This window comes from Danio rerio, chromosome 4 (genome assembly GCF_052040795.2).
Source record: "Danio rerio strain M-AB ecotype USA chromosome 4, GRCz13ab, whole genome shotgun sequence".
NCBI lineage: Eukaryota > Metazoa > Chordata > Actinopteri > Cypriniformes > Danionidae > Danio > Danio rerio.
In genome coordinates this window covers 73,593,291-73,617,500 of record NC_141024.2, presented here as the reverse complement: position 1 = coordinate 73,617,500, position 24,210 = coordinate 73,593,291, and the positions used below count along the sequence as shown (strand labels likewise).

Below are 24,210 nucleotides of genomic sequence, written 5' to 3'. Positions count from 1 at the left end.
TTTTACATTTTTTAATCCAATCAGCTAATATTCTGAGTCTGGCTTGAGCACTTTTAGCTGAGCTTAGCATAATTCATTGAATTAGATTAGACCATTAGCATCTCACTCAACAATGACCAAAGAGATTCAAAAATATTTCGCTGTCTAACTCTTGACTCTTCTGTTTATCAGAATTACATGAACAATTGTCTAAATTATTGACATTTTTGAGCAAGATGCTAATGGTCTAATCTGATTTAATGATCTATGCTATGCTAAGCTAAAAGTGCTATTTCAGATCCATAAAATGTAAAGACGCTATTTTTACAAGTCACCTAGAGTTAAATAGCTGAGGTTTTACATTTTTCATTAAATTTAGCCAATATCTGGGTCTGGCTGGAGCACTTTTAGCTTAGCTTAGCATAATTCATTGAATCTGATTAGACCATTAGCATCTCACTTAAAAATGAGCAAAGAGATTTAAAAATATTTTGCTATTTAACTTTTGACTGTTCTGTTTATCAAACTCATATGAAAACTTGTCTGAATTCTTGACAAATGTGAGCGAGATGCTAATGGTCCGATCTGATTCAATGATCTTTGCTAAGCTAAGCTAAAAACACTCAAGAATAGAAAATGGAAATAAGCTAATTTTACAAGTCACCTACAGTTAAACAGCTGAGATTATATGGTTTTGAATCAATTAAGCCAATCTCTGGGTCTGGCTGGAGCTCTTTTAGCTTAGCTTAGCATAATTAATGTAATCGGATTAGACCAGTAGCATCTCACTCAAAAATGACATTTTTTAAATACAATTTATGATACAAATTCAATAAATAGAAGAGTTACTTAGGTCATTTTTGAGCGAGATGCTAATGTTCTAGTCAAATTCAATGATTTATGCTAAGCTAAGCTAAGCATTCCCCATCAGACCCAGAAAATAGAAGCTAATTGTACAAGTCACCCAGAGTTAAACAGCTGAGAGTTTACATGTTTTAATTCAATTTAGCCAATCTCTGAGTCTGGCTGGAGCACTTTTAGCTTAGCTTAGCATAATTCATTAAATCGGATTAGACCATTAGCATCTCACTCAAAAATTACATTTTTAAATACAATTTCTGGTACAAATTGGATAAACAGAAGAGTCACTCTGGTCATTTTTGAGCAAGATGCTAATGTTCTAGTCGGATTCAATGATTTATGCTAAGCTAAGCTAAACGTGCTGCCACCAGACACGGCTGAATTGAATTTAAAAATAGTTGAACTCTTTTTAATGTCGATAAACATCACTTTATTACAATATAAAGTTACTACACCAGAAGTTTTTGGAGCAAGGATCCTATCCTAAGTCCTATAATATAATCTGAAACACTAAAAAACAACAATAATAAACTTAGGTTTTAGTTTTCCACATCTTAAGGACACAGCAGTACACCCACCGTTAAGTTGTTGTGTTGTATTGTAGATGTATTTCTACATGATTGTGGAGGAGGAGAAAGTATTGTGCCATTAAAGGATCGCATTCCTTGAAGTTTCATGTGACGGAAAGCTTTTATGACAAGCATGGAAATACTTGCCGCACAGCGGGCACAGGAACAAAGCTCACTCTTATTCTTCTGAACATACAGCGATGTCATGAATGTCAACCGTTTTTTCGAAGGTAGTGAGCAATGACAGGACTTTAAGGGATTTTTTTTGTTCTTAAAACATTCCTCTTACCACAGGTTTTTATATATATGTGAGTATAAGTGATAAAGTTTTACCATTTTTAAATCTATTCACCCGATCTCCAGGTTTGGCAGGAGCGCTTTCAGAATACTTTAGCTTAGCATAGATCATTGAATCGGATTAGACCATTAGCATCTCACTCAAAAATGACCAGAGTGACTCTTCTAGTTTATCGAATTTGTATCAGAAATTGTTTAACAATCATTAAAACGTTTTTTTTGTGAGATGCTAATGGTCTAATCTGATTCAATAAATTATGCTAAGCTAAGCTAAAAGCGCTCCCGCCAGACCAAAAGATTCAAAAGTGCAAAGTTTAACTGTAGGTGACTTGTAAAATTGGCTTATTTCCATTTACTAGGTCCAATGGAGCAATTTTAGCTTAGCTTAGCATAGATCATTGAATCAGATTGGACCATTAACATCTCGCTAAAAAATAACCAAAGTGACTCTTTTTTGTTATCGAATTTGTATCAGAAAATTTATAAAAATTAATAAAACATTTTAATTTTTTGGTGAGATGCTAATGGTCTAATCTGATTCAATGAATTATGCTAAGCTAAGCTAAAAGTGCTCCTGCCAGACCCAGAGGTCAACTGAATAGATTCAAAACCGCAAAGTTGAACTCTTGGTGACTTGTAAAATTAGCTTATTTCCTTTTACTAGGTCTGATGGAGCAATTTTAGCTTAGCTTAGCTTAGCATAGATCATTCAATCAGATTGGACCATTAACATCTCACTTAAAAAATAACCAAAGTGACTCTTTTTTATCGAATTTGTATCAGAAAATGTATAAAAATCAATAAAACATTTTAATTTTTTTGTGAGATGCTAATGGTCTAATCTGATTCAATGAATTATGCTAAGCTAAGCTAAAAGTGCTCCTGCCAGACCAGGAGGTTGACTGAATAGATTCAAAAATGCAAAGTTTAACTTTAGTTGATTTGTAAAATTAGCTTATTTCCATTTACTAGGTCTGATGGAGCAATTTTAGCTTAGTTTAACTTAGCTTAGCATAGATCATTTAATTAGATTGGATCTTTAACATCTCGCTTAAAAATAACCAAAGTGACTCTTTTTTTATCGAATTTGTATCAGAAAATTTATAAAAATTATTTTAAAAATGTTTCTTTTTTTTTAAATGCTAATGGTATAATCCGATTTAAGTATTTATGCTAAGCTAAGCTAAAGGTGCTCCTGCCTGACCTTGTGATTAGCTGAATGGAATAAAAAATGTTAAAACAGCTATTTAACTCTAGTTGACTTGTAAATATCAATAAAAGTCACTTTATTACAATGCAGAGTTAAAGTTTCTACAACCGAAGTCGTCAGAGCAGAGATCAAGGTCCCATAATGCAATCTGAAAGCCTAAAAAACAACAACAACAACAACAAAAACACCTCTACCAAATGACTCAAGAGCTTTAAACATTTTGCTATTTAACTCTTGGCTCTATTCAATTTTAGCGAAAGTTTTATAAAAGCTACATGGATGTACAATGCGCATTCTGTCATCAAGAAGCCGTAAGCCATGCAAATGTCTCTGTAATTGTCGGATTTGTTCGTTTACATGCTGATTTCAGTACTCAATCACCAGGTTGCAGAAGTGTGTCAGGTATCCATCGCCAACATTTATCCTTTTATTCTGTCATAGTCGCTTAGCTTAGCATAAATCATTGAATCGGATTAGACCATTAGCATCTCGCTCAAAAATGACCAAAGTGACTCTTCTGTCTAACGAATTTGTATCAGAAAATGTTTTAAAATTCTTAAAACGCTTTTTTTTGAGATGCTAATGGTCTAATTTGATTTAATGAATTATGCTATGCTAAGCTAAAAGTGCTCCCGCAAGACACAGAGATTGACTGAATAGATTCAAAAATGCAAAGTTTAACCCTAGGTGACTTGTAAAATTGGCTTATTTTCTTTTACTATGTCTGATGGAGCAATTTCAGCTTAGCTTAGCTTAGCAAAGATCATTTAATCAGATTGGACCATTAACATCTCGCTTAAAAATGACCAAAGTGACTCTTTTTTAAACAAATTTGTATCAGAAAATGTATAAAAAAATATTAAAACTTTTTTTTTTTTTTTTTTGAGATGCTAATGGTCTAATCTGATTAAATGAATTATGCTAAGCTAAGCTAAAAGTGCTCCTGCCAGACCCGGAGGTCGACTGAATAGATTCAAAAATGCAAAGTTTAACTCTAGGTGACTTGTAAAATTAGCTTATTTCCATTTACTAGGTCTGATGGAGCAATTTTAGCTTAGCGTAGCTTAGCTTAGCATAGATCATTGAATCAGATTGGTTTATTAACATCTCGCTCGAAAATGACCAAAGAGTGACTTCTCTGTTATCAAAGTTTTATCGAAAATTATATGTAAATTATTTAAATTCTGTTTGATAATTTTGAGTGAGATGCTAATGGTCTTATCCAATTCAAGTATTTGCGCTAAGCTAAACTCAAAGTGCTTTCGCAAGACCCAGATTGTCTGAATGGATTCTTTTTTTTTTTTTTTTAATTGTTTAACTATATGTGACTTGTAAAATTAGCTTATTTCCATTTTTCTGTGTCTTTTGGGAGCCCTTTTAGCTTAGCTTTGCATAAGTCATTGAATCGGATTACACCCTTAGCATCTTGCTCAAAAATGACTAAAGAGTGATTTTTTTAAATCGAAAATTAAATAAAATATAAATTATTAAAACTTTTTTTAAATTATTTAAATTTGTGAGTGAACTGCTAATGGTCCTATCTAATTCAAGTATTTATGCTAAGCTAAGTTAAAAGTGCTTTCGCAAGACCCAGATTGTCTGAATGAATTCAAAACATTTTTAAAATTTGTAAAATTTGCGTATTTTTATTTCCCGTGTCTTTTGGGAGCACTTTTAGCTTAGCTTAGCATAAGTCATTGAATCAGATTAGACCATTAGCATCTTGCTCAAAAGTTTCAATTAACTATATCGAAAGTTTTGAGTGAGATGCTAGTGGTCTAATCCGATTCAACTATTTATGCTAAGCTAAGCTAAAAGTGCTCCCGCCAGACCCAGTGATCAGCTGAATGGATTAAAAACAGGTAAAACTTAGCTGTTTAACTCTAGGTGACTTGTAAACTGGAGTGTTTCATTAAATATCAATAAAAGTCACTAAATATCAATAAAAGTCAACCAAAGTTGTCAGAGCGGAGATCAAGGTCCCATAATGCAATCAGAAAGCCTAAAGAACAACAACAAAAGACACCCATCGCCAACATTTCTCCTTTTATTCTGTCATAGTCGCTTAAGCTTAGCATAAATCATTGAATCGGATTAGACCATTAGCATCTCTCTCAAAAATGACCAAAGTGACTCTTCTGTCTATCGAATTTGTATCAGAAAATGTATAAAAATTCTTTAAATGTTTTTTTGTGAGATGCTAATGGTCTTATCTGATTCAATGAATTATGCTAAGCTAAGCTAAAAGTGCTCCCGCAAGACCCGGAGATCGACTGAATAGATTCAAAAATGCAAAGTTTAACTGTAGGTGACTTGTAAAATTGGCTTATTTTCTTTTACTAGGTCTGATGGAGCAATTTCAGCTTAGCTTAGCTTAGCATAGATCATTGAATCAGATTGGACCATTAACATCTCGCTCAAAAATGACCAAATGGACTCTTTTTTTTAAACAAATGTGTATCAGAAAATGTATAAAAAAATATTAAAACATTTTTCTTTTTTTTTCTTTTTTTTGAGATGCTAATGGTCTAATCTGATTAAATGAATTATGCTAAGCTAAGCTAAAAGTGCTCCTGCCAGACCCGGAGGTCGACTGAATAGATTCAAAAATGCAAAGTTGAACTCTAGGTGATTTGTAAAATTAGCTTATTTCCATTTACTAGGTCTGATGAAGCAAATTTTAGCTTAGCGTAGCTTAGCTTAGCATAGATCATTGAATCGGATTGGATTATTAACATCTCGCTCAAAAATGACCAAAGAGTGACTTCTCCGTATATCGAAGTTTTATCAAAATTATATGTAAATTATTTAAATTATTTTTGAAATTTTTGAGTGAACTGCTAAAGGTCTTATCCAATTCAAGTATTTATGCTAAGCTAAGCTAAGCTAAAAGTGCTTTCGCAAGACCCAGATTGTCTGAATGAATTCAAAACATTTTTAAAATGTGTCAAATTTGCGTATTTTTATTTCCCGTGTCTTTTGGGAGCACTTTTAGCTTAGCTTAGCTTAGCATAAGTCATTGAATCAGATTAGACCATTAGCATCTTCCTCAAAAGTTTAATTAACTATATCGAAAGTTTTGAGTGAGATGCTAGTGGTCTAATCCGATTTAACTATTTATGCTAAGCTAAGCTAAAAGTGCTCCCGCCAGACCCAGTGATCAGCTGAATGGATTAAAAAAAGGTAAAACTTAGCTGTTTAACTCTAGGTGACTTGTAAACTGGAGTGTTTCATTAAATATCAATAAAAGTCACTAAATATCAATAAAAGTCAAAAGATCAAGGTCCCATAATGCAATCAGAAAGCCTAAAGAACAACAACAAAAGACACCCATCGCCAACATTTCTCCTTTTATTCTGTCATAGTCGCTTAGCTTAGCATAAATCATTGAATCGGATTAGACCATTAGCATCTCGCTCAAAAGTGACCAAAGTGACTCTTCTGTCTATCGAATTTGTATCAGAAAATGTATAAAAATTCTTTAAATGTTTTTTTTTTGTGAGATGCTAATGGTCTAATCTGATTCAATGAATTATGCTAAGCTAAGCTAAAAGTGCTCCCGCCAGACCCGAAGATCGGCGCAATATATATCTAAAACTGTAAAATCTCAGCTGTTTAACTCTGGGTGACTTGCAAAATTGGCTTATTTCCATTTTCTGGGTCTGCTGGAGCACTTTTAGCTTAGCTTAGCTTAGCATAGATCATTGAATCGGATTGGATTATTAACATCTCGCTCAAAAATGACCAAAGAGTGACTTCTCCGTATATCGAAGTTTTATCGAAAATTATATGTAAATTATTTAAATTATTTTTGAAATTTTTGAGTGAACTGCTAAAGGTCTTATCCAATTCAAGTATTTATGCTAAGCTAAGCTAAGCTAAAAGTGCTTTCGCAAGACCCAGATTGTCTGAATGAATTCAAAACATTTTTAAAATGTGTAAAATTTGCGTATTTTTATTTCCTGTGTCTTTTGGGAGCACTTTTAGCTTAGCTTAGCTTAGCATAAGTCATTGAATCAGATTAGACCGTTAGCATCTTGCTCAAAAGTTTCAATTAACTCTCGAAAGTTTTGAGTGAGATGCTAGTGGTCTAATCCGATTCAAGTATTTATGCTAAGCTAAGCTAAAAGTGCTCCTGCCCGACCCAGTGATCAGCTGAATGGATTAAAAAAAGTTCAAACTTAGCTGTTTAACTCTAGGTGACTTGTAAACTGGAGTGTTTCATTAAATATCAATAAAAGTCACTAAATATCAATAAAAGTCAACCAAAGTTGTCAGAGCGGAGATCAAGGTCCCATAATGCAATCAGAAAGCCTAAAGAACAACAACAAAAGACACCCATCGCCAACATTTCTCCTTTCATTCTGTCACAGTAGCTCCATGATGTCATGTCATACAAGCACACTGTAGCCAAAACCACACAACCGTTGTCTTTCCATGTCATGGAAGCACCGTTTTTGTCTTTCAGGAATGCTTTCTTGGGGTTAATTTACGCCCTGTACAGCTCATCCTACCTGCTGTTTGGACTTCTCTACAACAGACTGTCTCATCGAGAAAAGAAGCAAGCGCTAAAGGACCAGTTAAAAGCTCCAGAGCAGGACAGCTGTGGTGTATCGACCACCAATGGAAATGCGTCTTCGGCGATCGTAAAATGCGAAAACCCAGACCAGGAGACCACCATCTGAAGTCCTGCAGGCAGAAACAAACCAAACACTAGAAAACATTGTAGTATTCTAATGTTTATATAGAAATTGCATGGGTTTTAATGTCCAACGATACTCTGGAAACCATCGAAAAGTACACTGTGAAGTTGACCCAACTTAAAATTGGAAGGAAACTCCAACTTTTTGAGTTGACTCAACTTAAATCGTGTGTTGAAGTTGCCTCACAATTTTAAGTTGAGTCAGTTGAGTTTTTACTGTTTTAATGGTCAAAAATGAAGGGTGGAAACCGTTCTGTTCTGGTTAATATTGAGTTGAAGTCAGAATTATTAGCCCCCCTGTTTATTTTTTTTCTCAAATGGGAACATTCAAAGGCTTAATTAGGTTAATTAGGCAGGGTAATTAGGCAAGTTATTGTATAACGATGGTTTGTTCCGACTATGGAAAACAAATATAGCTTGAAGCGGCTAAAATACTGACCTTAAAATGGTGTTAAAAAATGTAATAACTGCCTTTAATCTAGCTGAAATAAAACCAATAAGACTTTATCCGGAAGAAAAAATATTATCAGACATACTGTGAACATTTCCTGAATCGGTTCAACATCATTTGGGAAATATTTAAAAAAGAAAACAAAAATTCAAAGGGGGTGAATAATTCTGACTTCAACTGTGTGTATTTCTTTCCCCAACTGGGAAATGTTTGTAATAAACCAAAGATATAGAGTGTTCGAGAACTCCCATATCAAAGTTCATGGTTATGAAATTGTGTTAATTTGTACATTTATTGAAAATAGTATTAGATTGCTAGATTTTCTACAGGACAGTAGGCTCACACTCACCTTCACTTCTTTCCTAGGTCTAATACATTTATGTGTAATAATCCTTACACAACCGACGACAACCAACGACTACACTTAAACTAGTAAGAAAGTATTATACGCAAAGAAAACATACAGTACATTGTTACGTAGAATCACTGTTATAGTGGCAGGTCATAATATAAATCATGGTCACGTTTATCGTCATGTCTATTTTTATATATATATGTTGCACTGTTTTGTAAAACATAGTGAATTTCTGGATGGAATCAAATTTTACATGTGAAGCTGTAAATAAAGCACAACATGTTGTACAATCATTTTTGCAGGGCGTTCTCAGTCATTTTCTGTCCCGATTCGTCACATATTGTCGCTCCAAGTACCCCTTCTGATGCTTTTTGTCATTTGCATTCGCAAACAGTTTGCGCATATTTGTAAAATAAGAATAGATTTCGGAAATATTTTCGAGCACAAGTTCCAAACCACACCCTGGACCACTTTTCAACAGCATACATAAGTATGAGGCGCCAGAGGGGACAAAAGTCAAGCGAACGCAGAGAGACGCTTGAGAGAGACCGAATGTACACTAGAGAGATATTGGTGCGTGACAGGGGCCGAGTATTGGCTCGTGAGAGGGGCCGAGTATTGGCGCGTGAAAGAGACCGAGTAGACGCAAGAGAGACAGAGTATTGGCGCGTGAGAGAGACCGAGTATTGATGCTCGAGAGACCGAGTATTGATGCTCAAGAGACCAAGTATTGGCGCGAGAGAGACTGAGTGATGGTGCGTGAGAGAGACCAAGTATTGACGCGTGAGAGAGGCCGAGTATTGACGCATGAGAGACAGAGTATTGATGCGAGAGAGACCGAGTAATGGCACGAGAGAGACCGAGTAATGGCGCGTGAGAGAGACTGAGTATTGGTGCAAGAGAGACTGAGTATTGACACATGAGAGACCGAGTAATGACGCGTGAGAGAGACCGAGTATTGGCGCATGAGAGACCGAGTATTGGCGCATGAGAGACCGAGTAATGACGCGTGAGAGAGACCGAGTATTGGCGCATGAGAGACCGAGTAATGCCGCGTGAGAGAGACCGAGTATTGGCGCATGAGAGACTGAGTAATGACGCGTGAGAGAGACCGAGTATTGACACATGAGAGACTGAGTATTGGCGCGTGAGAGACCGAGGATTGACGCATGAGAGACCGAGTAATGACGCGTGAGAAAGACCGAGTATTGACGCATGAGAGACAGAGTAATGACGCGTGAGAGAGACTGAGTATTGGCGTGTGAGAAAGACCGAGTAATGGCGCATGAGAGACCGAGTAATGGCGCGTGAGAGAGACCGAGTATTGGTGCAAGAGAGACCGAGTATTGGCGCGTGAGAGAGACCGAGTAATGGCGCGTGAGAGAGACCGAGTATTGACGCGTGAGAGAGACTGAGTATTGGCGCATGAGAGACCGAGTAATGGCGCGTGAGAGAGACCGAGGATTGGCGCATGAGAGACCGAGTAATGGCGCGTGAGAGAGACCGAGTATTGACGCATGAGAGACCGAGTATTGGCGCGTGAGAGAGACTGAGTATTGACGCTTGAGAGAGACCGAGTATTGACGCATGAGAGAGACCGATTATTGGCGCTTGAGAGAGACCGAGTATTGGTGCAAGAGAGACCGAGTATTGGCGCGTGAGAGAGACCGATTATTGGCGCGTGAGAGAGACCGAGTATTGACGCATGAGAGACCGAGTATTGACGCGTGAGAGAGGCCGAGTATTGACGCATGAGAGACCGAGTAATGGCGCGTGAGAGAGACCGAGGATTGGCGCATGAGAGACCGAGTAATGGCGCGTGAGAGAGACCGAGTATTGACGCATGAGAGACAGAGTATTGACGCGTGAGAGAGGCCGAGTATTGACGCATGAGAGACCGAGTAATGGCGCGTGAGAGAGACCGAGGATTGGCGCATGAGAGACCGAGTAATGGCGCGTGAGAGAGACCGAGTATTGACGCATGAGAGACAGAGTAATGGCGCGTGAGAGAGACCGAGGATTGGCGCATGAGAGACCGAGTAATGGCGCGTGAGAGAGACCGAGTATTGACGCATGAGAGACAGAGTATTGACGCGTGAGAGAGGCCGAGTATTGGCGCATGAGAGACCGAGTAATGGCGCGTGAGAGAGACCGAGTATTGACGCATGAGAGACCGAGTATTGACGCGTGAGAGAGGCCGAGTATTGACGCATGAGAGACCGAGTATTGGCGCGTGAGAGAGACCGAGTATTGGCGCGTGAGAGAGACCGAGTATTGACGCATGAGAGACAGAGTAATGGCGCGTGAGAGAGACCGAGGATTGGCGCATGAGAGACCGAGTAATGACGCGTGAGAGAGACCGAGTATTGACGCGTGAGAGACTGAGTATTGACGCGTGAGAGACTGAGTATTGACGCGTGAGAGAGGCCGAGTATTGACGCATGAGAGACAGAGTAATGGCGCGTGAGAGAGACCGAGGATTGGCGCGTGAGAGAGACCGAGTATTGACGCATGAGAGACCGAGTATTGATGCGTGAGAGAGGCCGAGTATTGACGCATGAGAGACCGAGTAATGACGCGTGAGAGAGACCGAGTATTGACGCATGAGAGACTGAGTAATGGCGCGTGAGAGAGACCGAGGATTGGCGCGTGAGAGAGACCGAGTATTGGCGCGTGAGAGAGACCGAGTAATGGCGCGTGAGAGAGACCGAGTATTGACGCGTGAGAGAGACCGAGTAATGGCGCGTGAGAGAGACCGAGTATTGACACATGAGAGACAGAGTAATGGCGTGTGAGAGAGACCGAGTATTGACGCGTGAGAGAGACCGAGTAATGGCGCGTGAGAGAGACCGAGTATTGACGCGTGAGAGAGACCGAGTAATGGCGCGTGAGAGAGACCGAGTATTGACGCGTGAGAGAGACCGAGTATTGACGCGTGAGAGACCGAGTATTGACGCGTGAGAGAGACCAAGTATTGGCGCGTGAGAGAGACCGAGTATTGGCGCGTGACAGAGACCGAGTATTGACGTGAGAGAGGCCAAGTATCGGCACACGAGATAGACCGAGTAAACTGGAGAGAGACCAAGTATTGGCGCGTGAGATAGACCGGGTAAACTAGAGAGAGACCGAATATTGGTGCCCGATAGAGACTTAGTAAACTCGAGAGAGACCCAGTATTGGCACGCGAGATAGACCGGGTAAACTATAGAGAGACCGAGTATTGGTGCACGAGAGAGATTGAGTAAACTCGAGAGAGACCGAGTATTGGTGCGCGAGAGAGACCAAATGAACTCGAGAAAGACAGAGGATTGGCGCGTGAGAGAAACCGAGTATTGGCACACGAGAGAGACCGAGTAGACGCGAGAGAGATCAAGTAGAGGCGAGAAAGACTGAGTATTAGCGTATTAGCACGCAAGAGAGACAGAGTAGACGCGAGAGAGACCGAGTATTGGCGCGCAAGATAGACTGAGTAGACACTAGAGTGGTACATTCACGCGTACATTCGGTCTCACGTGCGTGTACATATGGTCTCTCACGCGTACATTCGGTCTCTCTCGCGTCCATCCGGTCTACCTCGCACGTACATTCAGTCTCTCTCTTGCGCGTACATTCGGCCTCTCTCGAGCATACTCAGTCTCTCTGGGTTTGCTTGACTTTTGTTCACTCTGGCGCCTCATAAATAAGCAGCAGGCAAATTAAAGTGTACTCACATGTATAGTTTTGCAAAAATAACTATATAAAAGTGCTACAAACAAGTCATGTCGCATTCAAAGTCCAGTGTCTTTTTGTGAAAAGCAACGTGTGCAGTTATTGTTATCATTCTTCAAGTCAACAACACTCAACTGCTACCATTTTGATTGACCTCTACAATCTCCAAATGGTTGATGATCATCTACAAACAGGAAAGAAAGACGCTGGAAATGTGCTAAAGCGTATAAAACGCACAAACAGTGAAAAAAAGGTTTGTATTCGCCCCCATATTAATGTTCAGGAATGTTCTTTGTCAAATCTTAATCCTCAGTTGAATGAGGGCAAAGCTGCTTGGGTGACTGAGCACATGCTGAGGGTTATTACAGATCATTCCAGCTATAAACCACACTAACTCGGACCTATTTAATATGTATAGAACGTAATATAAATTTGTAATTGCTATTATGAAAGAATGAAGAAACAAATATGTAAACATCAATAGTGTCTAAATGCTAAAAAGCCAGCAGGCACACAACGTCACAAGGCATTAATATTAAGTTAGATTTAGGTAGTGGCCAAAATTCAATATCTAGTCAGAGTCTACGGACAGCGTTATTTTGACATCCAATAACGACGTTAATGACATTGATGTTTAGGTTGTGTTGGAAAGTGACCAAAATCCAACGTCGAGCCAACATCTTAAACCAACGTCACATCGACGTCAAATACTGATATTTATTCATCAAGTATGGCAACCAAAATCGTCTGATAGACGTCATAGTAGTAACGTCTACACAACGTCAAGCTGTAATATCATTAGACGTTGATATTTGGTTGATTTTAGGTTGTTGGAAAGTGACCTAAATTCAACGTAGTGCCAACATCTTAAACCAACATTATATTGACGTCAAATATTGACCTTTGTTCATCAGGTATGGCAACCAAATCGTCTGATAAACGTTATTGTAGTAACATCCAAACAACGTCAAGCTGTAACATCATTAGACATTGATATTTGGTTGACTTTAGAACCTGACGTCGGCCTCACGTTGGATTCTGGCGTCAACCCGATTTTCATTTCCAAACAAAATGTAACGTCTCCACGATGTTGGGGTACAACGTCAAACTGACGTGCTTAAAAACTGAGGCTGTATACAAAAATATAATGATCATTTCTGCTGTTCTTATCCAAAACCCAAGTGTTTTGGACATATTATTGACATACACATATGAACGTTTTTGTTTTAAGTAACTCCTACGTTTACATAAACATCAGTAATCAAATGATTTGCCTTAATCTAATTACAACAATAATAAGATTAAGGCGTTTACATGAGTTGCGTTTTGAACGTTCCTTTCATGATTTCGTTTTACACGTTATAACACATAATTCGATTAACGTCATTGCGTCACCGTGCTATACACGTTTCCGCCGGAGTTTTATGTAATTTCGAGTGTTTCATTTTTAACGTGTCGACTTTAACTGCAGTTCGACACTTTCATTTAATGCTTGCCTCCCCTGACAAACGAGATATTGAATGCGAGGAACGGCGAAGAGTGTAGTTTAAAAGGAATTTCACACCGCACGCTGAATGGGAGAAAAAAAACCTCTGTATTTCATGGTAGGACTCGGTAGGTGCAGATAATAGTGTCAGACAGCCGTACATGTGTGTATAGACTATCCTGTCGCGAAATGTAGCGAAAAGTCCTACAAGTCTGGTTTTTACATATCTGTACTGCCCTTCAATAATCCAACTAAAATCGAGATGCTCCACATGTCTTAATTCAGTTTCTGTTTAGTTCGAGTATAACCTTAATCGGATTAAATTAATCAAAAATTGCTGTTTACATTCTCTTAATCGCATTAAAATCTGATTATTGGTGTCCATGTAAACGTACTCGAAATTTAAACAGTCTACTAAAAAGATCCGCAGTAAGTTGCCTTGGAATTTTAAGTTGTCAACTTTTTTTCGTTTTTAAAGTGTGGTGTCAGTGTAACCCCGCTTGTCCTACGCCACCCAACTCGCTCTGGGCTAGTATCAAACCGGTGACCTTCCGCATGGGAGTCGGTTGCTCTACCAAGGGGGTTAAAGACCATAGCCTCTAGCATCCGTCGCTAGAGCACCTTTGGAGGTCAGAGTGAGGTTTACCTGCACAGCACTTACTAGCTGGCCTCTGCTACATCAGGAACACAATTTAAACTAAAGAAACTGGTCAAAAATCTTATTATTATATAATTTTTTCTTATTATATATTCTTTAAAATAAATTACACCGACCCTCCTGGACAAAAGGGCACTTTACCGTGAGGAAGAAAAAGTGCAGGTACTCAAGAACCCAAAGTAACAAGTTTAACCCTTTTCTTCCATAGTAGAAAAAACATATGCTATAGGCGGCTGCAGGCCGAGTGCCTTAGTGTCCCACCAGTGATGATATACACAGGGCCGGCGCGTCCATAGAGGCGACCTAGGCGGCCACCTAGGGCAGCAGTATAGAGAGGGTGGCGTCCGCAACACCTCCCTTACAACCTGGTCCTCAGTTATATTCGCGCATAGGCGAAAGAATAGAGAGGGCGGCATCAGCGACACCTCCATCAGCACCCGCTTGTCCTCAGTTATATCCGCACATAGGGTGGCAGAAAAGAGGTCTGCGACACCCGCACGTCCTCAGTTATATCCGCGCATAGGGTGGCAGAATACAGGTCTGCGACACCCGCGCGTCCTCAGTTATATCTGCGTATAGGGCGGCAGAATAGAGAGAGCGGCGTTCACAACACCTCCCTCAGCACCCGCGCGTCCTCAGTTATATCCGTGTATAGGGCGGCAGAATAGAGGTCCGCGACACCTCACTGCATTTTCATAACCGGTCACTTTCGTTTTTACATTGGGGTTAAGGGCAGCGTGATCGTCCTCTACCTAGAGCGGCAGTTCAGCTTGCTCCGGCCCTGGATATACAGCCACATCGGACTGCTACTTGTGTGATATAGCATTTATACAACAGTTCGTCGCCATATTCAAGCAGGAAAACAAAAAAGGGAGAGTCTCAACAATCCTTTTGTATGAGGAACTACTTTCTTCCACTATTCATTCACATCTGCAGCTAATGTCAGAACAGCAGAAACAATAACTAATTCATAAGCGTCACTTTAGAGCTAGTGTTGGAATGATTCTCTAGCGTGATGTCTAAAGTGACGACAAAACATCTCCCATTTTAAGATTATAAGGCTGATCTGCACGAAATGCCATCAGTCTACTGAAATTTCCCAGTATTTCTCTGTTGCAATCAGGAAATCACAATAATCAAGCAAACACTAGCAAAGTACTATGGTATGAATACAGCACTACTACATACAAAAGAGAGAGATCGACGTAGAATGTCACTTACCTGTCTTATGATGATTTGATTAGCTGTGGTTTAATTTAGTTAGACTTATTATGCGTTCTCGGTTGACATCTTGTGGTGGAACATCAACCGTCTTTGCTCAGTTTGACAGGCTAATGGCCGCCAACGCGCTGAATCTATTATAAATATTTAAAATAGGCACTATGCTTATAAATAAACTGCATAGTTACAATCTAAACAGCCACGTTCGCCTAATGAAGCCTCAAAAGTACATGATGTTGTCCAACAGCTGCAATATTTGAGAGTCTATTGATCTGCAGTTACTCTATGTGGGCGGAGTTATACACAAGAGCGAGGAGGCTGTAGGAGTGTTGTTATATGTCGCACGGCTAATATTCGTGAATATGCATTATCAATTTCATCGTTATTATTAATTACGGAGTCTTAATTGGTGGTAAATGTTTGCCAGCAGTGTTTTATTTACATATAATTGGTATTATGCAAATAAATGCTGTTTGATCCCTTTAAAAATGCTGTGTGTGTGTGTGTTCCTCAAGCTTCAGCACGTTGCTGGAATAAAAATGTGTCTGGTTTTTGTGTGATTGAACATCGAACGTTAAGGAGGGAGAGGGAGGGAGGATTCTCGATGTGGTCGTGTCTTTTACTGCACACTTTGGCACATGAATGTCTCTCGGCCCCCTTGTTTCCTTCGAAGAAGCCCCTATAACTTGGTCTGCCTGAGATAAACAGCCGCTTGAAGGGTTTCTGGCTGGGAGGAGAGAATTAAACCCAACTAAATCTGAGAGGATTATCACGTGTGAGACACGAAAACACAGTGAAAAAGGCTTTCTCTAGTTTCAAGAGGTTTGTTTTTCTCTTTGTTTCTTTTTCCTTTTTTGTTCTTCTACATTTATTTATTGAATTTCGGTTATTGTTTTTCTATTTCTGCTCTTCTGGAGATGGGGCACGAGGACAGAAGGTAAACCGTTGCACATATTGAGGGATTTCAGTCTTTCTGAGAGCACATATAAGGTGAGTTTATTTTTACATTTTTGTGAAGCCTAAAATACCTAAAGGAATCATTTGAGCATGTATTTATACTGCTGAAGACAAACAGTATTAGTATTTTTCAAATGTTCCCCAAGTGCTGTTTAATGGAGACATGATTCTAAAACATAATAGTTTTAATAGCTCATGTCTAATAACTAACGTCTTTGTCGTTGCCTTGATGACAGTACATAATATTTTTGAAAGAATCTAGCGTTTAGCTCAAAGTGTGATTTTAAGGGTTAACTTTTAGCTTAACTAGTCATATTATTTTGCATGTTTGCCGCCTAAACCTAATAACTAGTTGGGCCACTTGATTGCAGTTGTTGCAGCAACAACTTCTCAATCTCAATCGGATCTCAATCGGATTCAGGTCAGGACTTTGATTAGGCCACTCCAAAGTCTTCATTTTGTTTTTCTTCAGCCATTCAGAAGTGGACTTGTTAATGTGCTTTGGTTCACTGTCCTTCTGCAGAACGTTCGAGGTTACTAAAGTAACCCTTCGTTCCCCGAGGAGGGGAACGGAAGCACTATAAGTGGATTTGATTGTAAAATCCACGCATTGGGAGGTTCGGTTCAGAAGCTACTCGTCTGAAAGAGTATTGAACGGGCCAATTAAGAATGAATTGGCAGCGCAAGCCTGCGCAGGTGAGCGGCATAAGCAATCAACTGAGTATATAAGCTCACCTGGCGCAGCAGACGCTATCCTTTTTAAGCTGAAGAGACTTTCAACAGCTAAGGGACAGTCATTATGGCGACGGAGTATAGTGCTTCCGTTCCCCTCCTCGGGGAACGAAGGGTTACTTTAGTAACCTCGAACGTTCCCCTTCGGGGGGAACTTCAGCACTATAAGTGGATTTGATTGTAAAATCCACGCATTGGGAGCCCATTGAAAGCGCCATAATGACTGCACCTTACCAACACCCCCGATGAGGAGATAGTCAAGCAAGCGTGACGCACCCACATCATGGGGGGCGCGGTCCTCCAACGTGTCCCTGGCCCTAATTTACCCTACTTCAACAGAAGTTTTATGGATTTATATATATTTTTTGGGAAGTCGTGAGCATCTAGATAATTCTAGGAAAATACGACAGTACGTTGGGAAGCGTGCAATCCCGATAGGGAGGACGCTGCGGAGGCCATCCGTTACCCAAGGGGGGATAGATGGCAGAATTTACATATGGACTAGCCCTAAAAAGGGGGAGTACGCATAGCAAAAGAGTGGTTAGCGGGGAGGGAAGACACGGGTCCGCCCAGGGGGGGGGGACTTAACCGTGGCTGAATAAGCATATGGGATCGCCTAGTGGGGACCACGCATAGCAGGCACCTTTACCCAAAACGCGGGCTGACCAGCGGGCAGACCTACAACGTAGTGGGCCAGCAAGTGACTCCTCCGCTGAGTCAGTGCTGGGGGCCACGGAGGAATCTGCAGGGCTCACCTGACGGGGAACTTTACTGACAGATAAAAAGGCGCACGTATCTCCGTGTTAGGGAAAATGGCGCAGCAAGCGTGTTTCAACACCCTACCGAATTGTTTCCTCAATCACCAAGGGTTACCTAATACCCTTGAGGAAACCGGCTCCACTCGCAGATTGTAAAACCTTGCAAATGTGTTGGGTGTCACCCAGCCCGCAGCTCTACAGATGTCTGTTAGAGGGGCGCCGCGTGCGCGCGCTCGAGAGGATGCGAAGCTCCGAGTGGAGTGCGCACGCGCTCTCGGGGGACGCGGCTCATCTCGGCTCTGATAGTGAAAGAAAGGCATCCACAATCTAGTGGGAACTTATTTCGGTACGGCACTTCCCTGCTGCCGACCGCTATAACAGACGAAGAGCTGCTCAGATGATCTAAACTCTGAGTGCGGTCCGGATAATACGCAAAACGCGAACTGGACAATAAATAAGGGCTGGGTCTGCCTCCTCCGAGGGCAGCGCTTGCAGGCTCACTACCTCGTTAATTAAAACGGAGTGGTAGGAACCTTGGGCACATATCGCGGGCGGGGTCTCATACGTGAGAGAAGCCAGCCCAATTACAGGCACGAGTCACTGACCGAAAAATGCCTCCGGGTCCCCGACCCTCTAATCGATATCAACGCGACCAGCAGAGCTGTCTTCAGGGACAGAAAATACTGAGTCGAGGATCGAAGGGATCTGACGCGGCTTGTGTAGCGAGGGCGAGATCCTAAGAGGGCATGAGAGGGGGCGGGGAGAATTAATTCGCTTAACGCCCCTGAGGAACCGGATGATGAGGTTATGCGTTCCCACGGTGCTGCCAGCCACCGCGTTATGAGAGCGGAGATGGCAGCCACGTAACCTTGAGTGTGGAGGGCGACAGCCTGCTCTCCAACTTCTCTCGGCGTAAAGAAAGCACAACGCTGATCTGGCAAATTACGGGGGTCTTCTCAGCGAGAGACACACCATTCAGTGAATAGACTTCACGTCAGGGCATAGGCGCGCTCGGGGAGGGGGCTCTAGCCCGAGTGACGGTATTAGCCACCGCAATCGGAGGTTACCTAAGTCTTCCTCGCGTCTAAAAATCTCTTCAAAGATCGGCGAGGGTGCCAGGTGGTGCCCTGTCCCTGAGAGAGTAGGTGCTCTCTCGAAGGGACTGCCAGGGGAGGGCTATCGCGAGGGAGAGCTCTGACATCCAGGTCCGGTTGAGCCAGAGGGGCGCAACCAGCAACCTGTTCCTCGTCCTCCCTGACCATGCACAGTAACTGCGCGAGCAGGCTCACTGGGGAAACGCGTATTGCGCGTGCCCCGAGGCCAGCTGTAAGCCAGTGCATCCGTGCCGAGAGCACTCGGTCAGGGAAAGAACAACTGGCAATGAGCGATCTCGGGGGAAGCAACAGATCGATCTGGGCTTCCCCGAATCGCGCCCATATCAGCTGAACAGACTCGGGGTGGAGTCTCCATTCTCCAGGACGCAAGGCTGCCGTGAGAGCGCATCGGCTGCACGGTTGAGCTTGCCTGAATATGAATGGCGTGCAGCGATTTCAGCCGCGGATGACTCCAGAGGAGCAGACGGCGGGCGAGCTGAGACATGCGGCGAGAGCGCATACCCCCTATACGGCTGATATACGCCACCGCCGCCGTACTGTCCGTCCTGACCAGCACGTGTTGCCGCTCCAACACCGGAAAAAAACGGTGGAGAGCGGGGAACACTGCCAACAGCTCCAGGCGATATGCCAATGCAACTGGGTACCTTTCCACAGGTCCGCAGCCGCATGCCCGCAACGCACAGCCCCCCAGCCCGTGTTGGAAGCGTCTGCTGAAACGACAACAAGACTGGACGCCTGTTCTAGAGACACCCAGGCCTGTAGGAACGAGGGGTCGCTCCAAGGGCTGAGGGCGCGGCGACACAGCGCAGTAACAGAGACTCGGTGTGCGCGCGCGTGCCATGCGCGTCTGGGGACTCGATCGTGAAGCCAGTGCTGAAGTGGTCTCATATAGAATAATCCGAGCGGCATGAAGCGGCTGCGGATGCCATATGCCCCAGGAGCCTCTGAAATTGTTTCAGTGGGACCACTATTTTACTGTCGAGCTCTCTCAGACAGTACAGCATCAGCTGAGCGCGCTCTCCGGAGAGGCGCGCTGCCATGGTGACCGAGTCCAGCTCCAGCCCGAGAGAAGAGATCCTCTGCACGGGGGCGAGTTTGCTCTTTTCTCGGTTGACCTGAAACCCCCACAGGTGGAAGTGCCAGAGCACTTTGTCTCTGTGCATAATCAACTCTGTGCATAATCAAAAGAGAGGGCAATTCAGCCAGTCGTAAAGAAATTGAGTATGCAGATGCCCGCGAGCCGAAGGGGCGCTGAGGCACCCTCCGCGGGCTTGGTGAGGACCCGCGGAGACAGAGAGAGCCCGAAGGGGAGGGCTTTGTATTGCCAAGCTCGACCTTCAAACGCAAACCGCAGAAACTGTCGGTGGCGAGGAAGAGTGGAGACATGGAAATACGCGTCCATCAGGTCTAATGCTGCAGACCAACCCAGAGGACGAACGCACCGGAGGATGCGCTTCTGCGTGAGCATTCTGAACGGCAGCTTGTGCAGGCAGCGGTTCAAAACGCGCAGATCTAGGATTGGCCGTGACCCACCGCTCTTTTTGGGCACGATGAAGCGTGGGCTGTAAAACCCGCTCTCCATCTCGGCTGGAGGGAGCGGCTCGATTGCATCCTTCGCCAGGAGGACAGCAATCTCCTCTCGCAAGACAGGGGCGGACAGGGGGCTGACCCTGGTGAATACACACCCGTGACTTGGGGGGCCGTTTCGCGAACTGAATCGCATAGCCGAGTCTGATTGTGCGTATGAGCCACCGCGAAGAGCTGGCCCGCGCTAACCAGGCAGGCAGAGCTCTCGCTAATGGACTCATCGCTACAATCGCTGACGTACCAGCAGTGGGGCAGCGCGGAGTGGGTGTGCTGATCCGGGAAGCTCGCGGGTCCCACGGAAAAGCTGGAGGTGAGATATTTGCTCTCACTCCAAACCCGAGCTCCGGAGGGGAGGCTCGAGGGGTGGGAGAAAGGAGACCGTCCTCCCAGCGCTCGTGAGCCACTGGCGAAACGCACCGAATCTGCAAGCTAGAAAGCATAGCGTCCCAGACTGGCAGATTTCGGGCTGTCACATCTGGGGAAGTGAAAAGTGCCCTTTCATAATGTTTTCATGGCAGTAAAAAGTGCCGTTGGAAATGGGGCCCCGCCCTCCAGCGGGGAAAGAGCAAGTTCCCTCTTCTCCAGATGGCCTGTCCCAGGGGCGCTTCGCGGTCCGTTGCCGGACTTAGCGGCGTTCTGGGCAGGGGGGCTGCCTGCTTCCGAGGTGCCCGACGCGCTCGATTCGCCTTAGTCGTGTGCGGGGGCGGAGCAGCTCTCGTAGGCGGGCGCCTTCGGCGAGGAGCAGGTATGAATGGCACGGCGGGCGGAGCGGGCTACGGACCGCCGATAAGACATCACCCACCAACTGCTCTCTCACCGCCTTGAATTCCTGGGTGAATTCACAGACAGTGTCGCCGAACCTGGCTGGAGATATGGGGAAGTCAAGAAAGCAGACTTTGTCGACTTTGCGCATATCAGCCAGGGGTGGCGCTCCTGGACCACTAATGTGGACATCGTCCTCCCCAACGCACACGCAGCGGACTCAGTAGTCCGAAGAGCTAAGTCGGCGGCGGTGCGAAGCTCGTAAGCCTGGGTTGGACCCACCCTCGTGCAGCTCGGCCAGCGCCTGCGCTTGGTAGCGCTGGTAGGTGGCTATCGCATGCAAGGCGGAAGCAGCCTGGCCCGCAGCTATGTAAGCTCTAGCTCCGAGGGAGGTAGATAACTTACAGGCTTTGGATGGGAGACGAGGCGAACCCGCCAAGAAGAGGCGCCGCGCGGATTTACCGCCATCGCGCACTCAACCTGAGGAATCGCCACATACCCCCTGGCTGTTTCACCGTCAAGAGTGGTTAGGGTGGAGGAACACGCAGCACGAGCAGAAAAAAGTGCTTTACAAGACCGCGTGAGCCTACTGTGCACCTCCGGGAAGAAGGGAACGCCCCTCTAGTCGGTCCGGCCGCGGAGCTGGGGGATAAACCATCTCCAACCCACGGCCGAAGCAGCCCGGGAAAGCACGGCTAACATGTCCGTTTCAGGATCCGTAGTGACAGCGCTCACCAGCCCGAAGGGGGCGAGCGGGTCTGGATCATCATCGGACAATGAAAGCCCACCCTCCGATGCCGCGGTGGACATCTGGTCTCCGGTGTCATCGGGCGTAAGGGCTACCATCTGTTAGACGGATCGCTTCCCCCGCCCGAAGCTTGGATGGAGCGCTTAGAGGAGCGGGAGGTCCGCGGGCCCGTGGGCGACGGATTATCTCTCGCTGAAACCCTCAGATCTGCCCGAGTGCCCGCTGCAGAGCAGGGGACAACTGGGGTGGTTCGCCCTTTTGCAAAGGCTAACCGCGATCTTGCGCAACAGTCATGGCATCGCAATGACGACATGAACTGCCCGCGAGCAGCGCATTAACATGCTGGACCCCCAGACATGCAACGCAGTGCCCGCGCCCATCATCCGAGGACAGGAAACCACCGCATCCAGAAACGCACAGTCGGAGCGCCGTCCTGATAAGGACGTGCTGCACGACTGTGTTGCTCTTTCTGTGAAGTTTGCAACTTTATACGCACCGCTCTGGAGGACCGGACCCAAAGAACGCCAGGCAAGGGAGAAACCCAGCTCGACCGTCTGCCACTGCGTGTACACACTCTGGACCGGGAGAATGCTCTCGTTCGCTCAGAATCGCTGGTCACAGCAGGAGGAACCCTCATCGACTCGATCAGAAAGTCTCTGAAGCGAAAAGGATAGCGTCTGCTGCGCCAGGTGAGCTTATATACTCAGTTGATTGCTTATGCCGCTCACCTGCGCAGGCTTGCGCTGCCAATTCATTCTTAATTGGCCCGTTCAATACTCTTTCAGACGAGTAGCTTCTGAACCGAACCTCCCAATGCGTGGATTTTACAATCAAATCCACTTATAGTGCTGAAGTTCCCCCCGAAGGGGAACCCAAGTTCGCCTCAGGTTGAGGTCACTAACAGAGTATTTTGGTACACAGCTGAATTCATGGTTCCATGTTATCACAGCAAATCTTACAGGTCCTGAAGCAGAAAAATGGCTCCAGATCATTGCAGTACCACTATTACCATGTACCTGATGGCATGGTATTATTTTTATGAAGTGCGTTTACTTTTACGCCACACATAAGTTTAACTTTTGTCTTGTCAGTCCACAAGAGTATTTTCCCAAAAGTCTTGGGGATCATCAAGATCAGGGGCGGCCCACCCTGTCCCTGGAGAGCCACCTTCCTGCAGATTTCAGTTGCAACCCATATCAAACACACCTGCCTGTAATTATCATGTGGTGTTCAGGTCCTAATTAATTGGTTCAGGTGTGTTTGATATGGGTAGCAACTGAAATCTACAGGAAGGAGGCTCTCCAGGAACAGGGTTGGCCTTCCCTGATCAGGATGTTTGCCGGCAAATCCAAGATGATCCTTTATGTTCTGTTTGCTCAGCAGCGGCATTGACCAAGCAAACCCTTTTCCCCCAGTCTTTTTCTTATGGTGAAGTCATGAACACACTTTAAGTGAGGCCTACAGTTCTGTGGATGTTGTTGTGGTGTCTTTTGTCTTGAGTTGTGCCTGACCTCTTGGCAAATTTTGGTTGGCTGGCCACTTCTGGAAAGGTTCTCCTAGCTGGTCGACCAGCCTGGTTTTAGAAGGGTTTTGGCCATTTCCAGGCTGGTTTCCAGCCATTTCCAGCATGGAAAATGACCAGCTAAATCCAGCTAAAACCAGCTTGACCAGCCTAGTTTAAGCTGGACATAGCTGGTTTTGGCTGGGCTCCCAGCTTGGCTAGGCTGGTCAAGCTGGTTTTAGCTGGTCATCTCCAAGCCTGACCAGCTAAGACCAGGCTGAAAAACAGCCTGAAAGTGGCCAAAACCCCTCTAAAACCAGCCTGGTCAACCAGCTAAAACCAGCCAACCAGCCTAGGCTGGTTTAAGCTCGTTTTTTCAGTCGGGCTGTTTTTGGTTTGTTCCAAATGTCATCTCTTGTTAAATTGAGTTGGCCAGATTCCGAATATATACTCAGGGTTGGTTGTCGACTGAAGGCAGAACTCTGATTGGATGAATCAGAGTGTGAGCACAAAAACTGAAGTGACACACCCAAGTAAACAATTTTAGTAGATT

General features: G+C 44.1%; 2 protein-coding genes across 8 annotated transcripts in view; both read left to right on the top strand.

Annotated features, from left to right (window-relative positions):
• slco1d1 (solute carrier organic anion transporter family, member 1D1) overlaps positions 1-8,717 on the top strand; it is a 790,174-nt gene extending 781,457 nt beyond the window's left edge. For all 6 annotated transcript variants that reach the window (XR_015481795.2, XR_015481796.2, XM_087246101.1 and 3 more), the window contains one exon: positions 7,385-8,717. Coding sequence is in view for 4 of the 6 variants with exons in the window: in XM_087246101.1 (XP_087102227.1) it covers positions 7,385-7,601 (217 nt within the window). In the remaining 2 variants the exon portion in view is untranslated. The remainder of the gene's footprint in view (positions 1-7,384) is intronic.
• A 7,342-nt stretch (positions 8,718-16,059) lies between these two features.
• Positions 16,060-24,210, top strand: part of slco1e1 (solute carrier organic anion transporter family, member 1E1) — a 40,936-nt gene continuing 32,785 nt past the window's right edge. Inside the window, exons 1-2 of one of the 2 annotated variants that reach the window (XM_087249957.1) lie at positions 16,060-16,319; positions 16,415-16,487. The gene's annotated coding sequence lies outside the window, so the exon portion shown is untranslated. The remainder of the gene's footprint in view (positions 16,320-16,414; positions 16,488-24,210) is intronic. The other variant, XM_087249958.1, reaches the window with a different exon arrangement.